The sequence below is a fragment of the Epinephelus moara genome, chromosome 7, assembly GCF_006386435.1.
Source record: "Epinephelus moara isolate mb chromosome 7, YSFRI_EMoa_1.0, whole genome shotgun sequence".
Classification (NCBI taxonomy): Eukaryota; Metazoa; Chordata; class Actinopteri; order Perciformes; family Serranidae; genus Epinephelus; species Epinephelus moara.
Window position 1 is genome coordinate 21,608,386 of NC_065512.1, and position 22,980 is coordinate 21,631,365.

The 22,980-nt window shown below is 39.3% G+C and overlaps 1 protein-coding gene across 2 annotated transcripts in view; it reads left to right on the forward strand.

Moving 5' to 3' along the window:
* Positions 1 to 19,010, forward strand: part of fign (fidgetin) — a 32,413-nt gene extending 13,403 nt beyond the window's left edge. For both annotated transcript variants that reach the window (XM_050048715.1, XM_050048716.1), the window contains one exon: positions 10,656 to 19,010. In XM_050048715.1, the coding sequence (XP_049904672.1) occupies positions 10,656 to 12,883 (2,228 nt within the window). In that variant the 3' untranslated portion in view covers positions 12,884 to 19,010. The remainder of the gene's footprint in view (positions 1 to 10,655) is intronic.
* Positions 19,011 to 22,980: the final 3,970 nt, after the last annotated feature.

Below are 22,980 nucleotides of genomic sequence, written 5' to 3' on the forward strand. Positions count from 1 at the left end.
GCAGTCGATACCGCAGAAGGCTCCAGAATGCTCCGGCGAAAAGCTGGCAGTGGTTACAGGCAAACATCCTTTTTCTGTTCACTTGGGTATTTTCAATTATAGTTCCATTTGAACTTTTAATCAGTTTAATGTGTAGGAAACGATAAATAGAACAACAGATGGCCCTGGCTTTCCTCGTGAACCAAAACAGATTTCGCTTTTGAACTCTACAAGTGCATTTGCATTCTTCTCTGTTTAACTGCGTGGAATGATTTCAGGCTCATTCAAACAAATGAGGCCTTTCCCTCCTTTCCTGTTGCATATGTGTGATGTTTCTGCCATATAGAAAAGTATAGTGCTGTTTTTCATTCAAAGCATGTACAATATGTGCTGCTCTGTTTCTACTGTATATAAATGCTTAAACATTTAAAAATAGTTCTCTGTTAGCTATAGATTTCTCTGTAAAGGTTGAGGTAATGCCACTGGCTGTGTTGCTAGCTGTTGGTGAAAAAAATACACACTTATTCATTCTGATAACATCACACTGTGAAGAATGAGATTTTTTTTACAATGCGATTTCCTTCCTGTCCTAACCAGGTTAACATGGCTGTAAAGTCTAATGGTTGGAAGTGTGAAGTAATCACAGTTGTGAATCGGACCAGTGAACAAGATAATCCGTTAATTTCCAACGGGGCTCGGCCTGTTGGTTTGTAAATCAGATGGCTGGCTCCTGGTGCCATTAAACCGCTGCCTCACAGTAAAAGTCAAGATGTGCTAAATGTGATAAAAAATCCAGAAAGCCCTACCAAAATTTTTCCTGTTTGTGTTTTTTCCCCCCGACCGGCCTGTGCCTCTTTGATTGGAGTCTTCCTCGGGGTAACAGGACTTTGGGGAATGAAGATGTTAGTGAGTAGCTTTTGGTCAATGAGCCTTCATGTAGCAAGGTCACAATCTGCCTCTCTTCTCTTTTGAAGTGTGTAAGTGATCCCTCGAGAGGCAGAGTAGCCAAGTTCATAGAGGCTCGCAAAAAACCACTGCCTCCACTGTACATGTGCTCTATGGTTAAACAAGTTTCACCAAGTGCTTGAATTCAACGACCGTGTTCTTTTAACTAACAAGCCATTTGAGTATTCATCAGTATTATGCACTACAGAACACTATGAAGCCTGTCTCCTATAATTGTCTTAGTTTTATTCAGTGTACAAGTTCTACTTGTGAGTGGAGAGCTGTTAGTTTAGCATGTGTGTGGATTTAGCTATACTTAGGGTAGTAATGGAAGATGTAGCCTCGGGGGCTTCTTGGCCTGAAGAGTCATGGTTTAATTAGCATCACTGAGACAGAGAAATCACAGCTCAGAGTATCTCTCAACTTCACGATTTACTGTATTACAGGGGGAAAAATGAGAAATACATGTTCCCCTCAAGCCAGTAGAGTTTATCATTAGCTCAGCCCAGAAAGCCCGTGGGACCTGAGACTTTCCAGGGTATGTAACAAAGAATGCATTATCAAATTGAAGATTTCAACATCTGTGTACATTCGCCGAGAATCCCTGTGAAGTTTGCCATATATGGTGTTTATCTTTATGGCAAGAGCAGTTGCTGTCACTAACAATATCCAAGAAGCTCTCTTTGAGCTTATTTAACAAATCAATGAATTATTATTATGCTGTGGAAGCTGGTCAACAGATTGAACCAGAAGGCTGTGGAATCTTGGAAAAAATAAGAGGATCATATGTAACTACAAAAATTAAATGATCTGTCTGTTCTTCTGTGTGTTCATCACTTTGAATTCAAAGGGACAAGCAGCTGCACATGCACACATGTGTCCTCTTATTGTCAACAAACCTTATAAAAAGACAAAAGCCAATAGCTTTAGTCTATCACACAGTCATTTTTCATACCCAGTCACCAAATGTTGGTGTTGAATGTTTCTGCAAACCATCGATAACATCACATTCGCATGTTATTTTGAAGCAGATTCATTGCAACTTTATGTTTCTACAACGCTATGGTTGACGTGAGGCTTGGTTAGGGAAAGAACGAATGTTTAGCCTTAAAATACCCGGTTTTCGGGGACACAATCCAGGCAGGAAAAGCAGCGAGGTCTTAGTGAAAAAAACACTTTTCATGCCTAAAAAGATAATGGGAAAAAAGTGTTGAGTTACTACAAAACAGCCATGTTAAGTGCCTAAAAAGTCACTGAGAACACAGCAACGACTTGATGAATCACAACCGTTTGGCAGGCATCTCTGTAAGGTAGCACACTATCCACCACCCCCTCCATCCTCTGATGACAAAGTCATCTTATGTATTACATCACATTAAAAATGTAGATATGATATTTCTGAAACGTACAAATGTAACATTTTGGTAGTCTGTTCTTACTGAAGATATAAATCTTGGGTCACAAATATATAACTTCACTTTTTTAAGGCTTAGCATATTTTTTTAAATCAGCTGGGCACTGTAGTTTTAAACAAAAAAATCCCAAACATGGATTTAACAGGTATTATGTTGGGGACTATTTTCAGTTGCCGATAAATATACATTTGATGCTTAGAGCTTGGTTAATGCTCGCTGTAGTGTAGGCTGCATGGGCCAAAAATGACATCATCACGTATTTGCGTTAAACGCAGAGGCTCCGCAACTTGTCGCCACGCTCAGTTGTGCAAATAATTCAAAAAAGAAGTAAAATAATTCATTCATCTGTACTATTAATATCTCTCAAGATTTTAGAAAGATTCATTTTAAAATGCTTCAGATTTCTTCTTCTTCTTCTAATTATACATTTGAGTAAATACTTTATCAGCTGAATCAAATTGTTTACAGGATATTCTACCTTTCAGTATTTGTTTCATTACATTTGTTGGTCCAAATATCTTAACCCTTACTTACAGAGGTTGTACAAAGAGAATAATGTCCACAAATATCTGATATGTATGAGATATGAGTTAACAGTTGACCTTTCACTGACCTCTTCCTACTTTACAGAACGTTTTGTTTGTACGCCCCCTGGTGTTTCGGAGAATACTGCAACAAACGACACATTGTGCATAAATGCCTTTGTGCATGCTCGTACCTTGCACCGTGCATTGGTGTCTTGCACCAGTATAAAGCTAGTATAAAGGCTGAAATAGCCTACGTAGGTAGGATTATGTATGTGGGACTCAAAATAAACTAGAGTGCCCATATATACTGTAATGAATTAACATGTCAACATCGACTTCAGGACTTTCTCTATGTATTGCCTGTTCATCCTCACTCCACAGTATTTTTTTTAATCATGACTATGAATACTAAAACATTTACACAGTACACATTCATGTGTACCTCTTTCAAAGACGGACTACTTTAACAGTAATTTAAAATCCAAAGTGGGCATTTGTACAGTTAAATTATGAAATGATTTCTGAGTGGGAACATTTACATCTTCTCATTACATTTCAGATGAATTATTCAAATCATCAACAGCCCTGTGCCAGCAAACAGTTTTATTCTGTTACCAGCTCTTACAGCTGCTGTTAAAATAATGTGCTGCTCTGTAGAGTCATACATTTTTAGGAGTTGTCAGACTGACTGTAAGAGGAGCCAGCTTTCTCGGTTTTTTTTATAACCACCATCTTGTGTATAACACAAACGCAAGACGTATAATTTAAGATGTGAGACTGTAGCTGCAGTTAAACAGGTATTATGAGGATTATAACTTTTATTCAGAGGTGTCATCAGATCGTCCTCCTGGCAGTAGGGTTTGGTTGCAGCTACAGAGAGGGATGGTGAGCTAATGAGGTAATGATTTTGATCATTTGAGGCAATCTGATTATTTTCACTGTTTAACCGATAAACTGATTCCTGTTAGTGATAGGAAAGCCAAACAGCTGCAGAAACCAGCCTTCTCGATTCCATATATCGGGACAGTTCAAGCACACCAGTTGTCCCTGTGGTGGTTAGAATTTTATAGATCTGCCTTATATAGAGTATGTATGTTGCAAACAGGAAAATGACCATGGTTGGTGATGTTTCTACAGTAACTAAATGTATGAAAAATAATGGTGTATGAGAAGTATTGGATGTTTAACAATAATTTCTATAGTATACAGCTTGGATGCAGCCTTACTGATGGTGATCAGAGGTTGTGACTGTTGTTAGAAATATTCAAACTCTTCAGTAGTGATGCATGTTTTAAATTCTGGTCAGCTCAATAGGTTTTAATAGTTTTAACTGAAACAATACTTAACCTGTTCAGTAATACCACATTTCTTGCAGTCTTACTGCTGGTACAGTACACACACAAACTGTGAAGCACTGTATAAACAGAAACCACATTTAGCATTACATTTATGACATGATGCAGGTGTAGAAGATGACTTGTGGCTTTCTGATAATTAGTTGTACTAACCGCTCAACAGACACTGACCAACACAGCTGGATTCATTTTCTAAAACAACATATCGTAGAGTGTGTTATTGCAGTGAGATCTTTTAGTTTAAGGGTTCAATGTGATAGTTGTGCGAATTCTTATGCAAAGCCATATTCATATTCAACCCTTTCGCCAGAATAAATGTTGGCAAACCCCTTTACATTTGTATGTTTCATATGTAGTGGATGTGTTAAAACCGTTTCTTTATGTTTAGATTTTCAATTTTATGTTGTGACAACATTTTGGACAGTGTGTGGCTAGCTTTAAGCACAGAACCTTCTTGGCTAGGGTTATAAAACATCATGTTTTGGCTTAAAATGCCCAATTTGGGTGCCACAAACAAGGATGGTAATGTCCCGACGTGTCGTTAAAAATGCCCGTTTTTGTTGTCTGCTGGTCCTGATCAGTCATCTCTTGCTGTTTGCTGCCAGGTCCCAAACCATTCTCCATGCCCCCAACTTCCTGAAGAGAAACTCAGTTCATATACATGTCATCTGACTTACATCACTTTAGAAATGTTGATTTGATACATATGAAACAAATGTAGCATATCATTGGTTTGCAAAAATGTATAATCCCAGCATTTTATTCTGGTGACAAGGCTGTCATAATTGTAGTCACAATACAGGCAGTGGGATTTAGTTCTTGTAGTGGTGCGTCTATTTCAGACGTGTTTTAAAGACGTCCAGTTGCCAGTGTTGGCAGGTGGGAAGCCAGTTAGGGATCATGTTGCTAGTACTAGCAGCTTCTCCTAGTTGGTCAGGACAAAGACCACAGTGCACATAGAGGAAGTCTTTCCAAAAACACCATCAAGAAAAAATATCAAACATGACATTCATTGTGTGATCATATTAAGGATTAACACAACAAATGCAACACCTGTAAATCAGAAATCAGATGTCTGCACACATGTCCAAGGAGCCAACTTGCCATAATATATTTGAATCTCCGCATCAATTTATACATGCAATTTATGCATGCCTCCACAGTTAGGCCTTGTCTACACCAACTACATCAGTTTGGGAGGTTGCACCAGAATTTATGCAGTTTTCTTTTTGTTGGACAAAGCATACAGTATATTGCATTCATCCAATCCATGCATCAGCTTTATACGCAATCACCTTCTTGTGCCCATATGGCATCACATTATTTTTAATACTTAGTGTGCTGTGAACAGCTTTTTGACATGAAGATTTCTGATTAACCAAATTAAGGTTATTTATCAATAAAGTGATAATACCAACACACTGATAAGTTAACTTGCAGGGGTAGATTCAATGAGTGACATAAATTATTTGTCAGTATTGGGATGTATCAACATCAGGTTGGTTTTATAGTTATTATAAAATAATACAATTTATCAAGTAAAACATGCTCCAGATAAAGTTGCTGATTTATTTTATCAAATTTGTCACAGTGTTCAATGAATACTTTTTTCTCATTGTCAGACAAAATATGTCATATTTTAGGGACTTGTGATTAATATTTGACCTTCCACTGACTACATGATTAATTACATTATATATCAGACTAATTGCTCTCTGGATATACAAAATCTTTTTTTTATATATTATCTAATATCTAATGTTTGGTATAGTCTTTTATCTCATATTTTATCATATTGATCTAATGTTATTCATGGTTAATCAATATAATCATTAGCCTAACTGAAGTCTTACATGATGTAAGGGTTTTGAGGTGTGGTATTTTTTAAGTAACACAGGGTAGTCATACAATAAATACTGTTCTGCTGCAGTTAACAGTGTTGCATACCAAAAGAACGCTGCTTTAAATGACTAATCTGTGTTTACTGAATTGAAATGATAACAGCTCTGTCACAATGGACTGTCTCACTCACTTTGCTCCCTGTACGATCACGAGTATTATTCTGATTACAAAGGGAGGTCCTGTCACAGGAAGTTGTCTGCCTGACTGGCAGATTGACTACAATAAACATACTGTAAACGCATGCTCGCACGGTCATTTTCCACCTTTTGTATTCGGATTAGTATCGAATCCACTGGGATCTGTGGACTTTGATAGTGTGGAGACATGTAGTAATTTGCTGCCATGGGTGGTCAGACTGTGAAATGTATGGGCAGTAGCCCTGGAAAAGACGGTGACTGAGGAAGACATATCTTTTCTAAATGAGGGGTTAAATGGCACCCTGCCGTCTAAAGATTGGAATTACTGCCACATGGAGCTCTAAATTGAGTTTAAATAGTCTTAACTTGATATGTGAGATGAATGAGACTCTGTAGCCGTGCCGATTACCATTTCACATTGTATTAGAATGTTTTGCCCCACCCCTACTTAGAATATCTCCAATGAATTTGAATATGAATATGAGCTTGTTTTTATTTATAAACGTAATTACTGTCTGTCTCCAATATTTGCACGCTTGTCAAGTAGAGTGGTCTGTGTGTGCAGAATAAAAGCAAAAGCTCCCATAATTATGTTTACGTCCCGCGATGAAAATCCCAGGGTTGTAATGATCAGTAATTATAAATACTTTTCAGCATGTCTGCAGCCTCAGCTGGGACTATTGTGTGGTGTGGAGTGCAGAGTTTGTGCAGCTTAATTATGACATTGTACATGTCTAAATGTACCAGTCTGCTTCGGCTCTGCAAAACACTTCCAGTGAATAATCACGCTCAAGTCTGACTTTAAAGAGCTCATTACAGTTAGTTTTCTAAAGAGCGGCTTATTAAACACAGTTACCTAATAAGCATCTTTGGTGGTGCAAATTGGTAAAAATGGTAATGAGTCTGATTAGGCCACGTTTCAATTACGACAGCTTTCACTTCCCTCCCCCCTCTCCCTCAACCCTCCCACCTTCCCCTCCCCCAAACCAAAAAAGACGAAGGAAAGTCCAGCTCTTTATGCTTGGGAATCCTCCTGGAAGGCATTTTGCTCTCCCTCTCTCCCTCTGTGTCTCTCTCTCTGTCTCACATACACTCACGCACACACAGAAAGAGGAAAAGAAAACCGCTCTGCCACCTCTGTGCTTCCTTTCAGCAGCACAGTAATGAATAGAGAATTGTGCAAGCGGCGGTCCAATTTACGCACTGGGAAATTGGATGGACAGAGTGGAGGCCCACTCTTGTTTGCTTAAAAAACGGCCTGGGCTACCAGATTAATAGTTCCCAAAAAGGTCAGCATCTCTGTTTCATCGACGATGATCACTGAACCAGAAATTAAACACCATAGCGTAGCATAACGCCTTGGCATCACATGTCAAACGCATTTTGTCTCCACCTGGTCTGCTTTTCTTCAGTGAGTGTGAGATCATCTAAAGGATATGATAACATAAACCGTCACTTTTAATCGCAGTGGTGATTCTATAGAATTTTGAGCTGTTAAGACAAATATTTCTTAAATGAATCTTAAATTCAAGCAGCATTAAGATATGAGTCCATTATTAAGATACACAGAACAAAAAATTGAATAAATGTCACACCAAGAAATGCTTTCAGATAATTTTCTTACATTACAATTATCTCAGATTTACCCCAGAGGATTATTCAGATCCCTGAATTGACAAACACAATAGTCCAACAAAGGCTGTATTTGTTGGTGGCTGATCAGTGGAATTTGAGCTGCAGCCCCGAGGCTATCTGAAAACATTCCACTAATGGAGCGCTCTGTAATTATACCATTTCAAAGAAAGACAAAGGGACCTGTGGATGTTGTATTTGAATATCCAGGCAGGTGGAATAAAGGACAACCGTTTTACCGTAATGCCAAAGTACGAGATCATTATGCTAATGCACTGCTTGTGTGTGCACGTGGGTGCATTTGTGTCTATTTATGTGTTAGTGTTTATGTGCATTGGCTGCATTTACTATCCACTCTGTAACCTTTGTCTAAACCAAACTACTTAATGTCTTAATGCCTTATAAATATCTCATTAAGAGAAAACTGGTTGATGCACTGAAACATTTTACACACAACAGCACAAATTATGAGGACACTCATTATGTTACTGCTATTGTATGTAAAACTAAAACTCCTTTTTTATTAATTTTACATGGTCTGTCCTCCTATCCTTGCTTTTCTCTGGGTAGGTTCTGCATTAATAAAATACACTTTTTTGTCTGTAGAAGAGAAAACACTCCACAAATCCAAACCTCAGGTTGTGAATCACTGTCTATACAGAGTCAATATAAGTCTTTCTCAGTCAGTTTTTCACCGTGTGCTGTATTTAGATAATCATCTTGGATGGTTTCCATTTTATAAAATACCTGATGCTCAAAGATCTCAAGTACACTTTGCGAGTAGCACTCCTTTGATTGTCCAAAGTGGCACATTGTTCAGAGAGGATTAACAGTAATAGAAGAATCTCACTCAATAAGCTGTGTGCAATTTTGTTATTGACAAAATGTGCCTTGAGTGTTAATGAACTCCACTGAATGATTTTACAAAAACCATTATCCTGATACTTGCACTGCGGTGTCAGTAAATGCTCTGAATGGCTGAGATTTTTTTAGCAGACAGCACAGCGCCGGTTGCTGTCGCCCAAATAGTGTTTTGTTTGTTTTGAAAAGAACATTTTTCTCAGCAATAATGTGAAAAAAAATCATATTTAACAGTTTTTGACAGGTATTTTAATGCAGTAATAACAAGAGGGACAGGTAGTGCCAGGGTGGGGAAAGATTTCCACTTAAAAGTCTTACTTTTGCATTGCGCCCACCTACAAGCCTAACATAACAGCTGACCTAGAATGTAGTGGGTGACTAATACTTCAGTGAAAGTAGATGCACATGGGTGTAAAGCAGCAGCCAGTGAGACTTCTGCTATCCTCAAGGGTGTCATTCATACATTTTCCTCACTTCATACACATTTCAAGTAAATTAGGTTTTGATTTGCATGAAAGACGTTTTGTTATCTTTGTAATTGTAGTCATCTTTGTCACTGTCCCCTGTGATAATGCACTTTGTTTTCACATTCTAGTTCCTGTATGTTGATGAACCTTTCTGTTCCAGCACAGTATGGCTACCGTGTTTGTCTGCCCGGGCTTTTTGCCTCGGGCTTTTTTTCTTAATCATTAGCTTGGATGGTTGACAACCATGTGAGCCATAGCATGGATCTCTTTGACTAAAACCTTGTAAATTAACACAATTAGTGCAGCATCATCCTGCTAATTAGCTCCTGGTGTCTAGTGTGGCGGGTGGGCAAATAGCTGGGAGGGAGTCAGAAGGGAATCCGGAGACAAACACTGCGTTTGTAATCTGCCTCTGGACAGTGGCTGTTTGTTGCCTAAATCCTGTGATATGGATTTAACCTACTGAAGTATAAAGTATGGGACTGCAGTGCCTGATTAGCAAAGGCAAAGACCATTGTTACAGGCAGGGAAAGTTTGGTTAAACGCGTCTCCTCTTGTATCTCCTTGTAGCTCTCGGTCAGATTAGTGTTGATGTAAGATGTGTGAGGCTCTGCACACTATTACTGATTGTTTTTAGCCGTAACCTCTAATATTCTTCATTCTCTGGGGCTATAGTACAGCTTCTGATAATCCCAAACAGAGTAAAAGATGACAGCACATGTAAAAACTTTTATTTGCAGAATGACTTAAGGATTTAACTGGAGTATTTATGTCATTCAAACCCTCAAGGCTGTATGGAGTGGCTGAGAGATGCTGCAGAGAAAAAGACAAGTGAAGCATGTTTTTTTTTCTTCCCTTCCCTCACTCTGTGGACTAGGAAGCAGTAGGCAGACTGGTTGTGGATGTAATTCATGCTGGGCTGAGGGGTTTGTGTGATGAAAGCAACAGAGCGCTGCCAAGGAAGATTGCTTTGCTGCTCTCCTCCAAGCAGATTTGAAACTGTCTCAGAATGCCTCAGATGAGAGTTGGATTATAGACTGACCCGTGATGTCTGTGTCATTCTGCTCTGCGTTGGGTGGATTATACCACGCTAACCAGGTGTTTGGTCCCATATCCTCATACTGACCGTGATGTGTGTTCTGTTAGTGTTGTCTGTTTGTCACATGGATGTTTGATGCAAATTACTTCAAGCATTTCCTGGAAGTTAACTCCTTTTTTCTCCTAATTATGTCAGAATAGGCTCATGCTTTTTTTTCTGTAATTTCCCACCTTTTTCCACCCAAACAATTGAAAGCAATTAATGCATTATTGACTTTTTCCACAGTATTTGATTATTATAGAATATTTTAAAATGTGAGATTATTATTTTTAAATGACCATTAACCCTGATTTAATGCTTGCTTTGTCATATTTCTTCCTTATGCGGAATATGTAGGTCTAAAGATGCAGTGGACCCCGGAGCACACACAATGGGCAGAACAACACTTTGACATCTCATCCACCACCCGCTCGCCGGCACACAAAGTAGAGGCCTACCGGGGGCACTTACAACGAACGTACCAGTATGCGTGGGCAAACGATGACATCTCTGCACTGACTGCCTCCAATCTGCTCAAGAAATATGCAGAGAAGTACTCTGGGATCCTAGAGGGCCCAAATGAGAGAGCCCTGCTGTGTTCCTACTCTGATAGCACCACTGGACTCATGAATGGACGAAAGTCAGAGAATGAGTCCTGGCAGGAGGGGATTTACCCAATGAACTGTGCTCCAGATGTTATATCTGTGAGCAAAGCTGGAATGACAGCTGCCCTACCCCCTACAGATGTGTCGGCTAGCATAGGCAGCTCCCCGGGGGTGGCCAGCAGCTTGTCTGAGCCCAGCTATTCCAGCAGTAACTGTGGGAGCCACACAGCCACTACTCTCCACTCGGGCCTCCCCTCTCAGGAATATACTGCCAGCTACAACGGCTCCTACCTGCATTCTAGCTACAGTGGCCAGAGTACCCCAGCCCTCCCCTCCCCACACCCCTCTCCTTTGCACAGTGCCGGGCTCTTACAACCACCACCCCCGCCTCCTCCCCCTACCTTAGTGCCGAGCTACAACGCCGGGTCTCCAAACCTTCCTAACTACAATTATCCTCCAACAGGGTATCCTTCTCAGACTGCTGTTGGCCCCGGTTATAGCCCTGGGGGAGCACCCCCTCCTTCTGCTTATCTGCCATCCGGTATTGCAGCTCCTACACCAATCCCTCCTTCGACCCTGCCCGGCTACACCTACCAGTCCCATAATCATACACCAATTGCACCAACACCTTTGAATGGCAGCACATCCAACTCATTAAAACGAAAAGCTTTCTACATGAGCGGACATGGAGATATGGACTCTAGCTATGGTAATTTTAACTACAACCAACAGCGCTCCTCACAGAGCCCTATGTACAGAATAACAGACAGCGGCTCAGACTCAAACAGGGGCAATGGCTTTGACAGAAACGCAGAGTCTCTAGCATTTAAGCCAACCAAACAGCCAATGTCTTCTGATCAACAGAGAAAATTTATTGTGCACTCTGGCAGAGCACTAACTCCTCCATCCTATGGATCAACCAAAAGCTCTGTGGGTGATCTCAGAACTGGCGAGCCCTACAGCAAGTTTGGATCCCCCATCATGAGCGAGCAAACTGAAGAGCACAGACAGCACCTCTCTCACTCCCTAACAGGGCCTGACATCGGTACGGCTACCTCGTCCATCCATGCTGCAGAGGAACAACTGAAAAACAGTGACTCCAACCTGGTTGAGATGGTAACCACAGAAATCCTTCAGCAGGGCCCTCCAGTGGACTGGAGTGACATCGCAGGTCTGGATATGGCCAAAGCAGCCATCAAAGAGGAGATACTTTGGCCCATTTTGAGGCCAGATATGTTTAGTGGACTTGCCACATTACCTCGGAGCCTCCTTTTATTTGGACCTCAGGGAACTGGTAGAACACTGCTGGCCCACTGTATGGCCAGCCAACTGGGGGCTGCCTTCTTGAGACTCAGCAGCTCAGCTCTGGTGACCAAGTGGCTGGGGGAGGGGGACAAGATCATCCAAGCTTCTTTTCTGGTGGCACGGTGTCGCCAGCCAGCGGTAGTGTTTATCAGAGAGGTGGACCTGCTGCTGTCAGCCCAGCTCAGCGAGGAGAGCCCAGTGAATCGCCTCAAGGCTGAGCTCCTCATGCAGCTTGACAGCATTCTGACCTCCGCTGAGGACCACGTCCTCGTGGTCTGCTCCACCAATAAGCCTGAAGAGATCCCAGAGTCCCTACGGAGGTACTTTGCCAAGCGACTGCTCATCCCCTTGCCTGATGGGACAGCACGACACCAGATAATCAGCCAACTGCTCTCACAGCACAACTACTGTCTCAGTGACAAAGAGATGTCACTACTGGTTCAGAGGACAGAGGGCTTTTCTGGACAGGACGTGGCTCAGCTGTGTCAAGAGGCTGTGGTAGGTCCTCTCCATGGCATTCCTGGTACTGACCTGTCATCTATCCATCCCACTCAGATGAGACCGGTCTCCTACCAAGACTTTGACAATGTGTTTTGCAAATTCCAGCCCAGCATATCACAAAAAGAACTTGACATGTACACTGAGTGGAATAAAATGTTTGGCTGTAGTCAATGAAAGAGACTCATCAAACACAATTTCTTTAAGTCCAGTAATTGAATACAAATAAATGTTTGGCCTTCAGTGAACAGGAAAAATAACAAACAGTGGTGACATGAACATACAGCAAAGGGATTGTCCTTGAAGGCTTTAGATAGAAGATGACAGTCTGGATGTCACACATTGGTAAAGTTAATTAAATGCTTTATACGGCTGACTAAAACTCAAACGACTTGGAAGAAGATGCCCCCCGTTTTTGTATATACATATATATATAAATATATATACATACTATTCTGCTGATCTTGAGATTTAGTTGCTATCAAGTGCCTGAGGTGGTGCTGTTTAAGTTTTTTTTTTCTTTTTGCCTCACAATCTTCATTGGTGACATGTGCTAATATAAAAAAAAAGCTTTAAAATGAGACAAAAAACTTGCTTTCTCTTTTCCATTAGTGTTCTACAGCTGTGTCTGTTTCGTGCTCTCTGTGAACAGTTGTGGTTAATTTGAGCAAAATTAAATTTACTGGCATCATTTCAGTTGGGCGTCATTACCTTACACAGGTTTTATGTATGTGTAAATCCTTTAATTCCAATAACACTGACATACTTTTTCTGTTGTTGTTGTTGGAACGATGCGTTTTTCTAGCAAACTTACGGTGAATTTGGTTGCTGTACTAGCCTCTCCACTATAGATGAAATTACAAAAACAGATATTATTTTACAATGTGACTTCAATCTAAAGAATAAATTACTATGTAATTGCTGTTAAAAATATCGTTTCAGTAGTAATTCACAGTGTTTCACATAAATGTAAAATCCTATCATTATTTCTATTGATGTTCTCTATTTGAAAACTCAGGAAAGTGATGATGATATGTACAGTACCTCATAAACTTGTGTCGAAGCACTACACACTACAAGAGCATTTGGCTTGCATTTAAAATTCCATCATCAAACCATGTAAGGCTATATAATACCTCAAAAAGCTCAAAATGAAACGAGAAGGTTCCTACAATGAATGTATGAGAGTAATTCTGGTTTATGTACAAGACAAAAAAAAAGTAATTTGTTTGGGGTTCTTTGTTTTAGCTGGTGGTGATGCAGAGCTGAGAAAAATTTGAAAGGTGCAGACAAACATCTCGGGGTTGAGGAAGACAGCTGCCCCGAGCTATTTCATTCCATCCTGCTGCTGTTTTATCATTAATGAAACCTAAGGATTATGTATAGCCTAAGTTCCTTTCTACCTCAGTTTGTTAGTTATCTCTGAAAGACAAATACATGAAGACAGCAAAATGTCAGCACCTATTCCGCTTGTTTGATGAGGAAGCCTTTGAGAGAACACCAAACAGTGTTTTGTTGTGTGCAAAATCTATTAGCTTTACATTTTTTATAACTCCCAAGAGCCCTGTTTCTCACCACATAATGCACTTAAAGGGGAATACCACTGAATATCAGGCTTGGGATATACTATGCCTTTGCCTTGGGACAATTCGGTCAACCCGGTCTCACTCCAAATTCAGCAAATACCAGCTTTTTGTCAGTGGCCCTCAGCGTCTGATACCGATGGACAGAGGAACTCTTTAGCGGCTGTATGAGACACATCAGGTGGTGGCAACTGCCTCAGTATAAAGAATGAGAAAGTACACACAAGGCGGGTGAGAGATGAGGTGGATGGGTCAATCACTCGGGACTTTCACCTAGGAGACAGCTGTTCTTGTCCCATGTGAAACCAAAAGTCAGTAGAGTTATTTTGATAACATCAAATTGTGCTAGTATGTGTAGCATACTATGCTAGTGATGCATGTCACATGATGTTACATTACATTGGCAACAAACACTTATTTTAAGCTAAACCTGATGCTTTTTTTCTAAACCTACCACATGATTTTGTTGCCTAACCCAAAAAACGTTTTGTTTACCTAGGTTTTAAGTTTAATTTTAAAGTTTAAATTGAGTGTCCAAAACTGATGCTGGAGGGTAACCTAGAGCAGTGGTTTCCAACTGTCCAACAACATGATCCAGATTTCTCCTTAGTCATTAGTTCAAGGTCCACACAGTTTGATACATTCAGCGTCATACTTGCATTTGGCCATGTCATCGAGTTAGTTTGCTGTCTCTGTTAAGTAGCTGTCCATTATTTATTATCTTCAGCAGGAAGTGGCACTTCAAAATAAAAGCTCTGTGCCGGAAATTCACTATACTTCAAAATAAAGTGTGTTTTTTACCAACTTAACACTTTCACGAGTCACTTGCGCCCCATTCAGTTCACTTTTGGATTGTGACCCACCAGTTGAGAACCACTGACCTAGAGCGTCATAGTTTGACGTGTAGGGCCACTGACAAAACATTAGTATTTGACGAGTTGGGAGTAAGAACGTGTTGATTTGATCTATATTAGCTAACATTCACCAATGGATGTTGTTACCATTGCTTGTTTGGCCCCTGAATCTGTGAGGTCAGATAGAAAATTTGACAGCAATGGCAATGATGTTTAATACACATTCTCTGGCTCAATACCAACTCCATTATTTTAATATCAAGTTTACAAAATAATCGGTTTGTCCGTCTTAGGCCATAACTGTTAATCCATGAATTGAGTGGCATTCCTTTTTAAGATCATGACTTGAAGGCTAGTTTCACTCCACATAAAAACTGTTGTTTTTTTACTGTGTTGTAATTTTCACATTTAAACTTGTTGTGTTTACAGTGCTGTTAATCACTACTTGCTACCAGTACATTTCCACGCAACGTTTCTTTGGCAATGAAAGAGCACGACTGACAGCTGAATTGGCAAGTGAAAAATGTTATTGAATGTATTACGTCCTCTGAGCAGTAAGGAAAGCAAAGCACTCGCACATTGGAAAAATGCCACTGAAGTAGATAGCACTGTAGGTGTATAATACTGCAGAGGCACTAAAGGACCTTGTGTTTGTTTTTCAAAGGAGGTCCCTTCATGTTCGTTACCTATTGCACATTTTTACCTGTTCTTTTTTTTTTCTTTTAGACAGTGTGCATATTGATCACTGCTACCTGGTTTTGTATAATTTACTCTTCCAGACCTGTACTGGGATGTATACTGTACAGAGCATCCAGACGAAAGCAGAGAAACTACATAGCAGCAGAGAAAGCTAGCACGCCTATGAACAATAACATCTTCCTGTAGTTTCACATGATCTGTCTTATAGATTCAGTCATAAGATGGGCCACAGCATTCTCCCTGAATGCAAACAAGTTGCAGTAATTGGTAAAACGTTACACTCAACCCCACACCTGTCTATTAATGCAGATCATTTGTCAGATTCAACACATTCAATATATAATGTGTTTTCCACCTACATGAATGCCCATTTATGTTTGTTTGTAAGTATAGTTTTCTCAAATTATATGGATGTGGGTCTTCTAGTTTAAACTAGCATTTCAATTTTTACACATGATGGATCACCCCAAAGTTACACAGTGTCATCTTTACACAAAAACTTTAAAGATGAATTAAGTAGCTGCAACCTACACATGTTTTTATTGAGACTTACTGTACACTGCATCCAGGAGGTCAACAGACAGATTTGTTTTGAAAGAATAGTTTCCATCCTAAGTTTGAGTCCATTTGAAAGCTTTACACATGAAAATTGTGTAGTGACACAGGAAATTGAATTTTTAAAAGCCCCTTAAATATTGTGTCATTCATTACTGCACTTTGAGGTGTTTAATGGTTGAAATCCTCCTTGAAGCCAAAGTAGAAAAGCTTTCTTCTGAGTATGATGACTTGATAAAAGAAGTTGTGAATTTCAGTGACCTTTACACCACAGCGTGAGCTGCGGATGTTTGAAATTGGTGATTTCATAGCACTCTTAGTGGGCATTGTTTAGTTATTGTATCACAGTATGTCAGATATTTCCAAGAGGATGGTGTGCTTTGTAAAACAGTTTTTCCAGTTTCATCCTGTCTGACTTTATGAACAGTCATTTACCTCTGCCTGGAGTACAAATACAAACGTGGCTAATTTGTTTATCTTAAAAAAGGGAAAATACAGATATTAGCAGAACATGTCACATAACACACAGTGCTTTGTCAAACTGGAATTTAATTGTTTGTCCATGATTGCTAATTTTAAGAAGTGATTATACTCATTGCAGGGTTTTTGACAAGAAGGCGATAAGAAGCCCTAAGTGCCATTAACAAGTGCAGATTTCACGAGTTTAAGAGGGCGACTGTTCACGAACTTACAGAGAGATGTATAAGGGGAAATGTTCCACTCAAATTAAGCAGTGCTTGTAATCACTCTGACAACAACGGATCTTGTCACGCATTTGCTTCTTTCTTTTTTTTTTGTCTCTCTATCATTGCAATAGAGCACAGTGTAACTCAAGGCACATGGATAACAAGTTACATTTCAATGTTTTTAATTTTCATCAAAAATAGACCGTAAAAAGCCTTACAGCAAGATCTGATATGAGGAAAACAGTGACAGTTATTTAGATAGGGTGTACATTTCACATGCTATAGATGTTATCATTAAAAATAGTCATTCGTCATTGAGGGTGATGTGATGAAAGGGCCAGCAGTCGCTACCAACACATGGGCAGAACCTACAGTATGATAAGCACATCGAGTCTCACAGTGATGCCAACTCAGCCATTTGAATCGCTTTTTTTTTTTTAATCAAAACCTGTCAGTATTTCTGTAATTACATTTTGTTTGAGAACTGCTTTAATATGTTGATTCCATCCTTATGTAGTTTTATAGTCTGGCATTCTTTATAACCATTTCTACCTCATTGCTACATATTGTACATGTAGTACTTATGTCCTGTCATTTTGAATGTCATGCATTTGTGGATAAAAAAAAAAAAGTTAAAACAACAACAACAAAAAAAAGAACAAAAAAAATTTAAGCTTGCCCTTGAATCTGAGCAGTCTACCTCACAAAGACTGTCTTCACACTGTCGAATACAAGTCACAGAAAAGAATAAGGCACCTTGAGGGCAAAGATGAAGTCAACCTGCTCATACTGACGTACAGTTTATTTACAAAACCACCTTTCCATTGAATTGCTGCGGGCTGTGTAGGTCATCTACAAAGTCGCCGATGCAAATTCATTTCCTAAAAAGTAACAAATTGCTTTAATCCTTTGTGAATTGTCGTAGTGCGCATGTTAATGTGTATGTATGTGCACTTGCGATTCCACATGCAAGTATGAGGGGGTAACATTAAGATATGAAAAATCTTTTTACTTTTCATATTCATGTACAGAGAATAAACTTGCACATAGCTGTACGTATTGTACATTTGCTAATGATATACAGCATACATACAAAAAAAATGCACCACATACATGTTTATATGTGTGTATGTATTGCCATACTTACAGTACAGTCAATTTAAATGTATTTTAATTTCAAGGTACATAAAGGTTATTGAAATACTGAATAAAGATGTTTTCTTTTCTTTTTTTCCTTCCTGAAAACTGGATGCATTTTGTACCTTTACTTGATTAAATTTGCAATGGTGTGATTGATTTAAGCCTGTGCTATTTCCGTTTCAAGCTATTTCTTGTGGAAGACCGTGTTCGATCCATGACAACTTAAATCATAATTTCTTTATTTTCACCGGTGTTCAACGACAGTACAGTCGGAGTAATTCAGTTTGCAGCAGTTTACAGAGGCTGATTTTAAGGCTTACTTTTTATTGCACTCCTCCCACCAATACACCTCTCATGATCCATAATAATTTATAAATCCACATTGGCTGTTTTTTTTTTATTACTAAGTGAACAGCTATGCTTAAAATTCCTCTTTTATGTCATCATTAAGTAGTAGGTGTTATATGCGTGGGAAGTTTTTGTGCAATTAACATAAATGAGAAAAGACCCAGCATATTGTGTCAGTGTTGGTAATTCTCTTTTCTTATCATGTGAGTACGTCAATATCAGCTGTGGGTGCAGTTTTTTTTCATCAGAGTTACCATATATCATGATTCCAAACACGGGGGTTTAAAAACGTGTGATTTTACAGAAGACGAAAAACATACATTTTGTACCTGTATTATGTCATGTATGCTAATCATCTGGGGGAAACATCCATATTTTGCACTGAAAAATTGTAAATAAAACATGTTTTCATTTCCACAGAGCCTTTTCTAAATAAAGAGTCGTACATCATGTGGAGTAAAATTAACTAATTTACATAAACTAAGGGGTGTGAAAAAGGTAATTTCATATTATCGGTGCGCTGTCAGTGTCTGAACACTCTCCCTCACAAGCATTGATAAGCTTGTCAAGGCGAGAACACTAACACTTAAAACACTGCAGTCTCCCATGGAGAAGTGTCCTTGGAGGATGGAATTGTTCACTAGTCTTATTCAGCATGGCTATTATACAGAAGAACACTGCCTAACAAATTATGTCGACCATAAAACAGGTGTAATTCATTCAAGGTAATTCTAGACATTTCATCTTTGAATGAAAAGCTTTTAACACTTTTATTTAGAAAAAAACAACATACATTTATTAAATCCTCCAATGCAGGCATAGGTACATAATCATTTTTAGTCACAGCATAAGAGAGCCTGCATTTGCCTAAACATGTTGTGTTCTATTCATTAAGTTCAAGAAATACTAATCAGTGCTAAACTATACTATAAACTATTCCAGCAAACTACTGTCTCAATTCAGCCTGTGCCAGGGGGTAAGTATCAAGACAAGTGATGTATGTGTGATGATGACTGAACCCATTCTCCATAATATGATGCAGCCGACTGCCAGTAACACCTTAAGCTGAGACTGTACAGTCAACAATATTGTTCCTTCAGCAGGTTGTTCCCTTTCACAGTGTTAAGTGCGCCTGGTGTTTGTTGTTGGATATACAGATAAAAAAAAACACCTAACTGCATATGCATGCACATGCTTTGTTTTCATGTTTAACAGTGTGTATCTTGGGCTTGTGCCACAGCAGCATGCCTGTTATAAGACAGAGCTAGATAGACAGATATATATAGACACAGTCCACATCCTGCTGTCTCTGAAATTCTAGCAGCAAACACGCCCTTTGTTTCTTTCCACTGAATTTTTAAACAAGAGCCATTTGACCAGGAGGGAGAGTGAAAAAAAATCAGGACTGATAAGAGAAAAATAAAGTTGAGTCAAACAAATTACACTCAAGTTATTAGTGGCTATTTTGTAAATATCAAAGATCCACTTGTCCCAGTGTTCTGTGCTTCATTTGCATTCTGATGAAACTGGAGTGGATGTGTGTGAACTCGGAGGTTATCTGTGGAGCTGCAGCGCTGAGCAGCCGAATCAGACAGCTTCGCAACCGCATGGCTCAAGAGGATGAGCCACAGACCTCTCTCAAATCACTTCCTTCATAACAATTAAAATATGCAAAGTGATAATTTTCCTTAAGTAGCCTTAAATGTGCAATCTATTTAAATGTGAGGGAAATTGCCTAAAGCTTGCGGTGTGTGTATATGTGTGGGGTGGGGTGGGGGATAAATTATGCAAATAACAGAAAGGACTCTTGAAAGCCTAATTTTTCTGTAATAAGCATACTGTTTCATTTAATTTTTTGCCTCTTATTAAAAGTGACAGTTCTTTTGCTCTGTCTGATGGCTATATCTGACACAAGCCCATGGAACTGACTGCTAGACTAAATGGTAAAGCATTTTTGTAGCTTTTAGATGATGGTTACATTCACAAAGTAATTATGCACTAGAGAGTCCAGAAATAAGGTTTAATTACACAGTAATCGCTTCTGATGGACACTGGGAAGTGTGAGCACTGCCAGACTGCAATCCATCAATGACAAACCTCTGGCCAGTTTTAATTCCTCCTCATTTGCATCATAACCTCGGCACCAAGTTGCACAAATGCTGTTAAATGTTAATAGGACCTGTCTCTCCACTCAAAATGGATGCTTAAGCCATTTCAATTCTCCCTTTCTCTCTATCTCTTTCTTTCACTCCCTCTCTCTCACCCTCTCTCCCTCATAACACACACACACACACACGCGCGCACACACTCTATCTCACACAGTCCATATCTCGTCTCTCTCGCCTCAATTCTCACATTCTCATGAGTCTTCACATAAATAGCCCCTCTTCAGAGGGGAAGCTGAGCACAGGAGACAGTGCACGGTCACTGCTGTGCTAATTGGGAGCAACATGTAAAGTTTTATCTCTTGAGTGCTAACAAACCATACAGACAAGTATAATTCCTTGCCATGTGTGTGTGTGTGTGTGTGTGTGAGAGAGAGAGAGAGAGAGAGAGAGTGTGTGTGTCCGTGAGTACAATTGAGAGAGACTGTCTGTGTCTCACACACACATTCACACAGCTACAGAGCAGGAAGGTTTGTTCACACCATGCGAGGGAAGGCCCTCAAGTTATACCGAATCCCCATCCTAGGGGACTGGACAAAATGATGTTTTTATTAATTGAAAATTGTTATTGGAGCGATATGCTCTTCCTCAGACTTTTATAAGGTTGATTAGAGCCAGGATGTCTCATTATCAGCCTGTCTCCTTCATATATTGTGAGTACGCTCTTTATTATAAGCGGGACATCCTGGTGTACTGCAGTGTATTTCAAATGCACCTGACAGCTTGCAAAAGGTGGACATTAGACCCAGTGGACCAGTTGTGTAAGCAGAATGTTTATTTATTCTAATAAGGTGGAAAACAGCACATTTTGTACTTTACTAATCCCCCATGCAACATCTAACCCACCATATACTCTTAGATACTTATGATATGACCTTGTTAATCCCCAGGCATTCAAAGCAATTTTATCTTGATTTGAAAAAATAATGAGATGTATGGAAACAAAGAAAAAAATATATATTTGCAAGTCAAACTGTGACCCATGGCTATAATTAGAGTGTGAATATCTCCAGCCTGATTTTCTCAGTTTTTCTTGAAAAAATTTCATCCAAACTAAATATTTACTTTTACAGCCGTCCAGGATTTAAGGTCAGCTTTAATTATCGTGAACCATCTTGTCACCATTTTTAACTTCTACAGATACAGGAATACTTACAAGTGAGAACATTTTAAATATTTTCTGTCAATTAACAGCTTTCTCGTGGACATATTCATAGCCAGCTGTAAAGTTGTTCCTATTATTCATGAAGTGCGAGTGATTCTGTATCTGAGGTTTCACAGCCTACATGTTGTTAGCAGTCCCATCCCAGTGACAACATTTTAACCCCTGTGATTAAATATTTTCGTAATGTTTCGTAAGTGTTAACTGAACTATCTGTATGCATATGTAATAAAAATGATGGATTTCAGTGGTGGTTGTATTAAGAAGTAGTGCTGAGATATTTCCCTTTACTTTCCTAATGTAGCAGTGCCTCTGTATTAAAATATTCCAGTAAAATTCCTGCATTTTATACACTTTTTACCCCCTTTATTGCATCATAGGTTATTAAATTTTGTTTGAGTAAAAGTACAGAAGTACTATGGATACTTAAAGTATCCAGAGTAGAAGAAAATGCAAAATGGCACCAGTAATGACAGTTATATGTGACAAATACATATGTTTTTGGATAATTATTATTGATTAATTAACATGAAAGCGACATTTGAAATGTGGCAAAGTGGAGCAAATATCTCAACTTAGATGTAGATCTTGAGCCCAGGTATTTGTGTGTGTTAACCTCACTTTCATTTTTCTCGTAGTGTTGCTGTGATAATGGTGGTGGTGATTTTCATATTTGGCTCCATACATACATACATACATACATACATACATACATACACTGTTTTGTGTCCAGGTAAAATTGAGAGGATATAAGAACCATCTGATGACTTTGGTCCCCAGTTTATTAATTACTGCCCACCACAAATTTAAAGACAGCATTCACAACTTTTTCCTCTGCAGCCGTCACAGAGAGAGCAAGCTGTCTGACTCGGGGTGTAGAGGTCAACATTTTCACATTCAACAGCCTGAAATAGGCAAAGTGAGGAAAAACTCGGCTGGAATCACCTGTAGTTATAGCAGCGTATATTAGTGTTGCAGCAGCGGGAGAGATGTCCCTCTCTCTCAGCATACGCTGAGCTCGATAACAAGCTGGCCCCCTGCACCAGCGTGATCACGTCTAAATGTCCTCAGGTCAGCGCCGT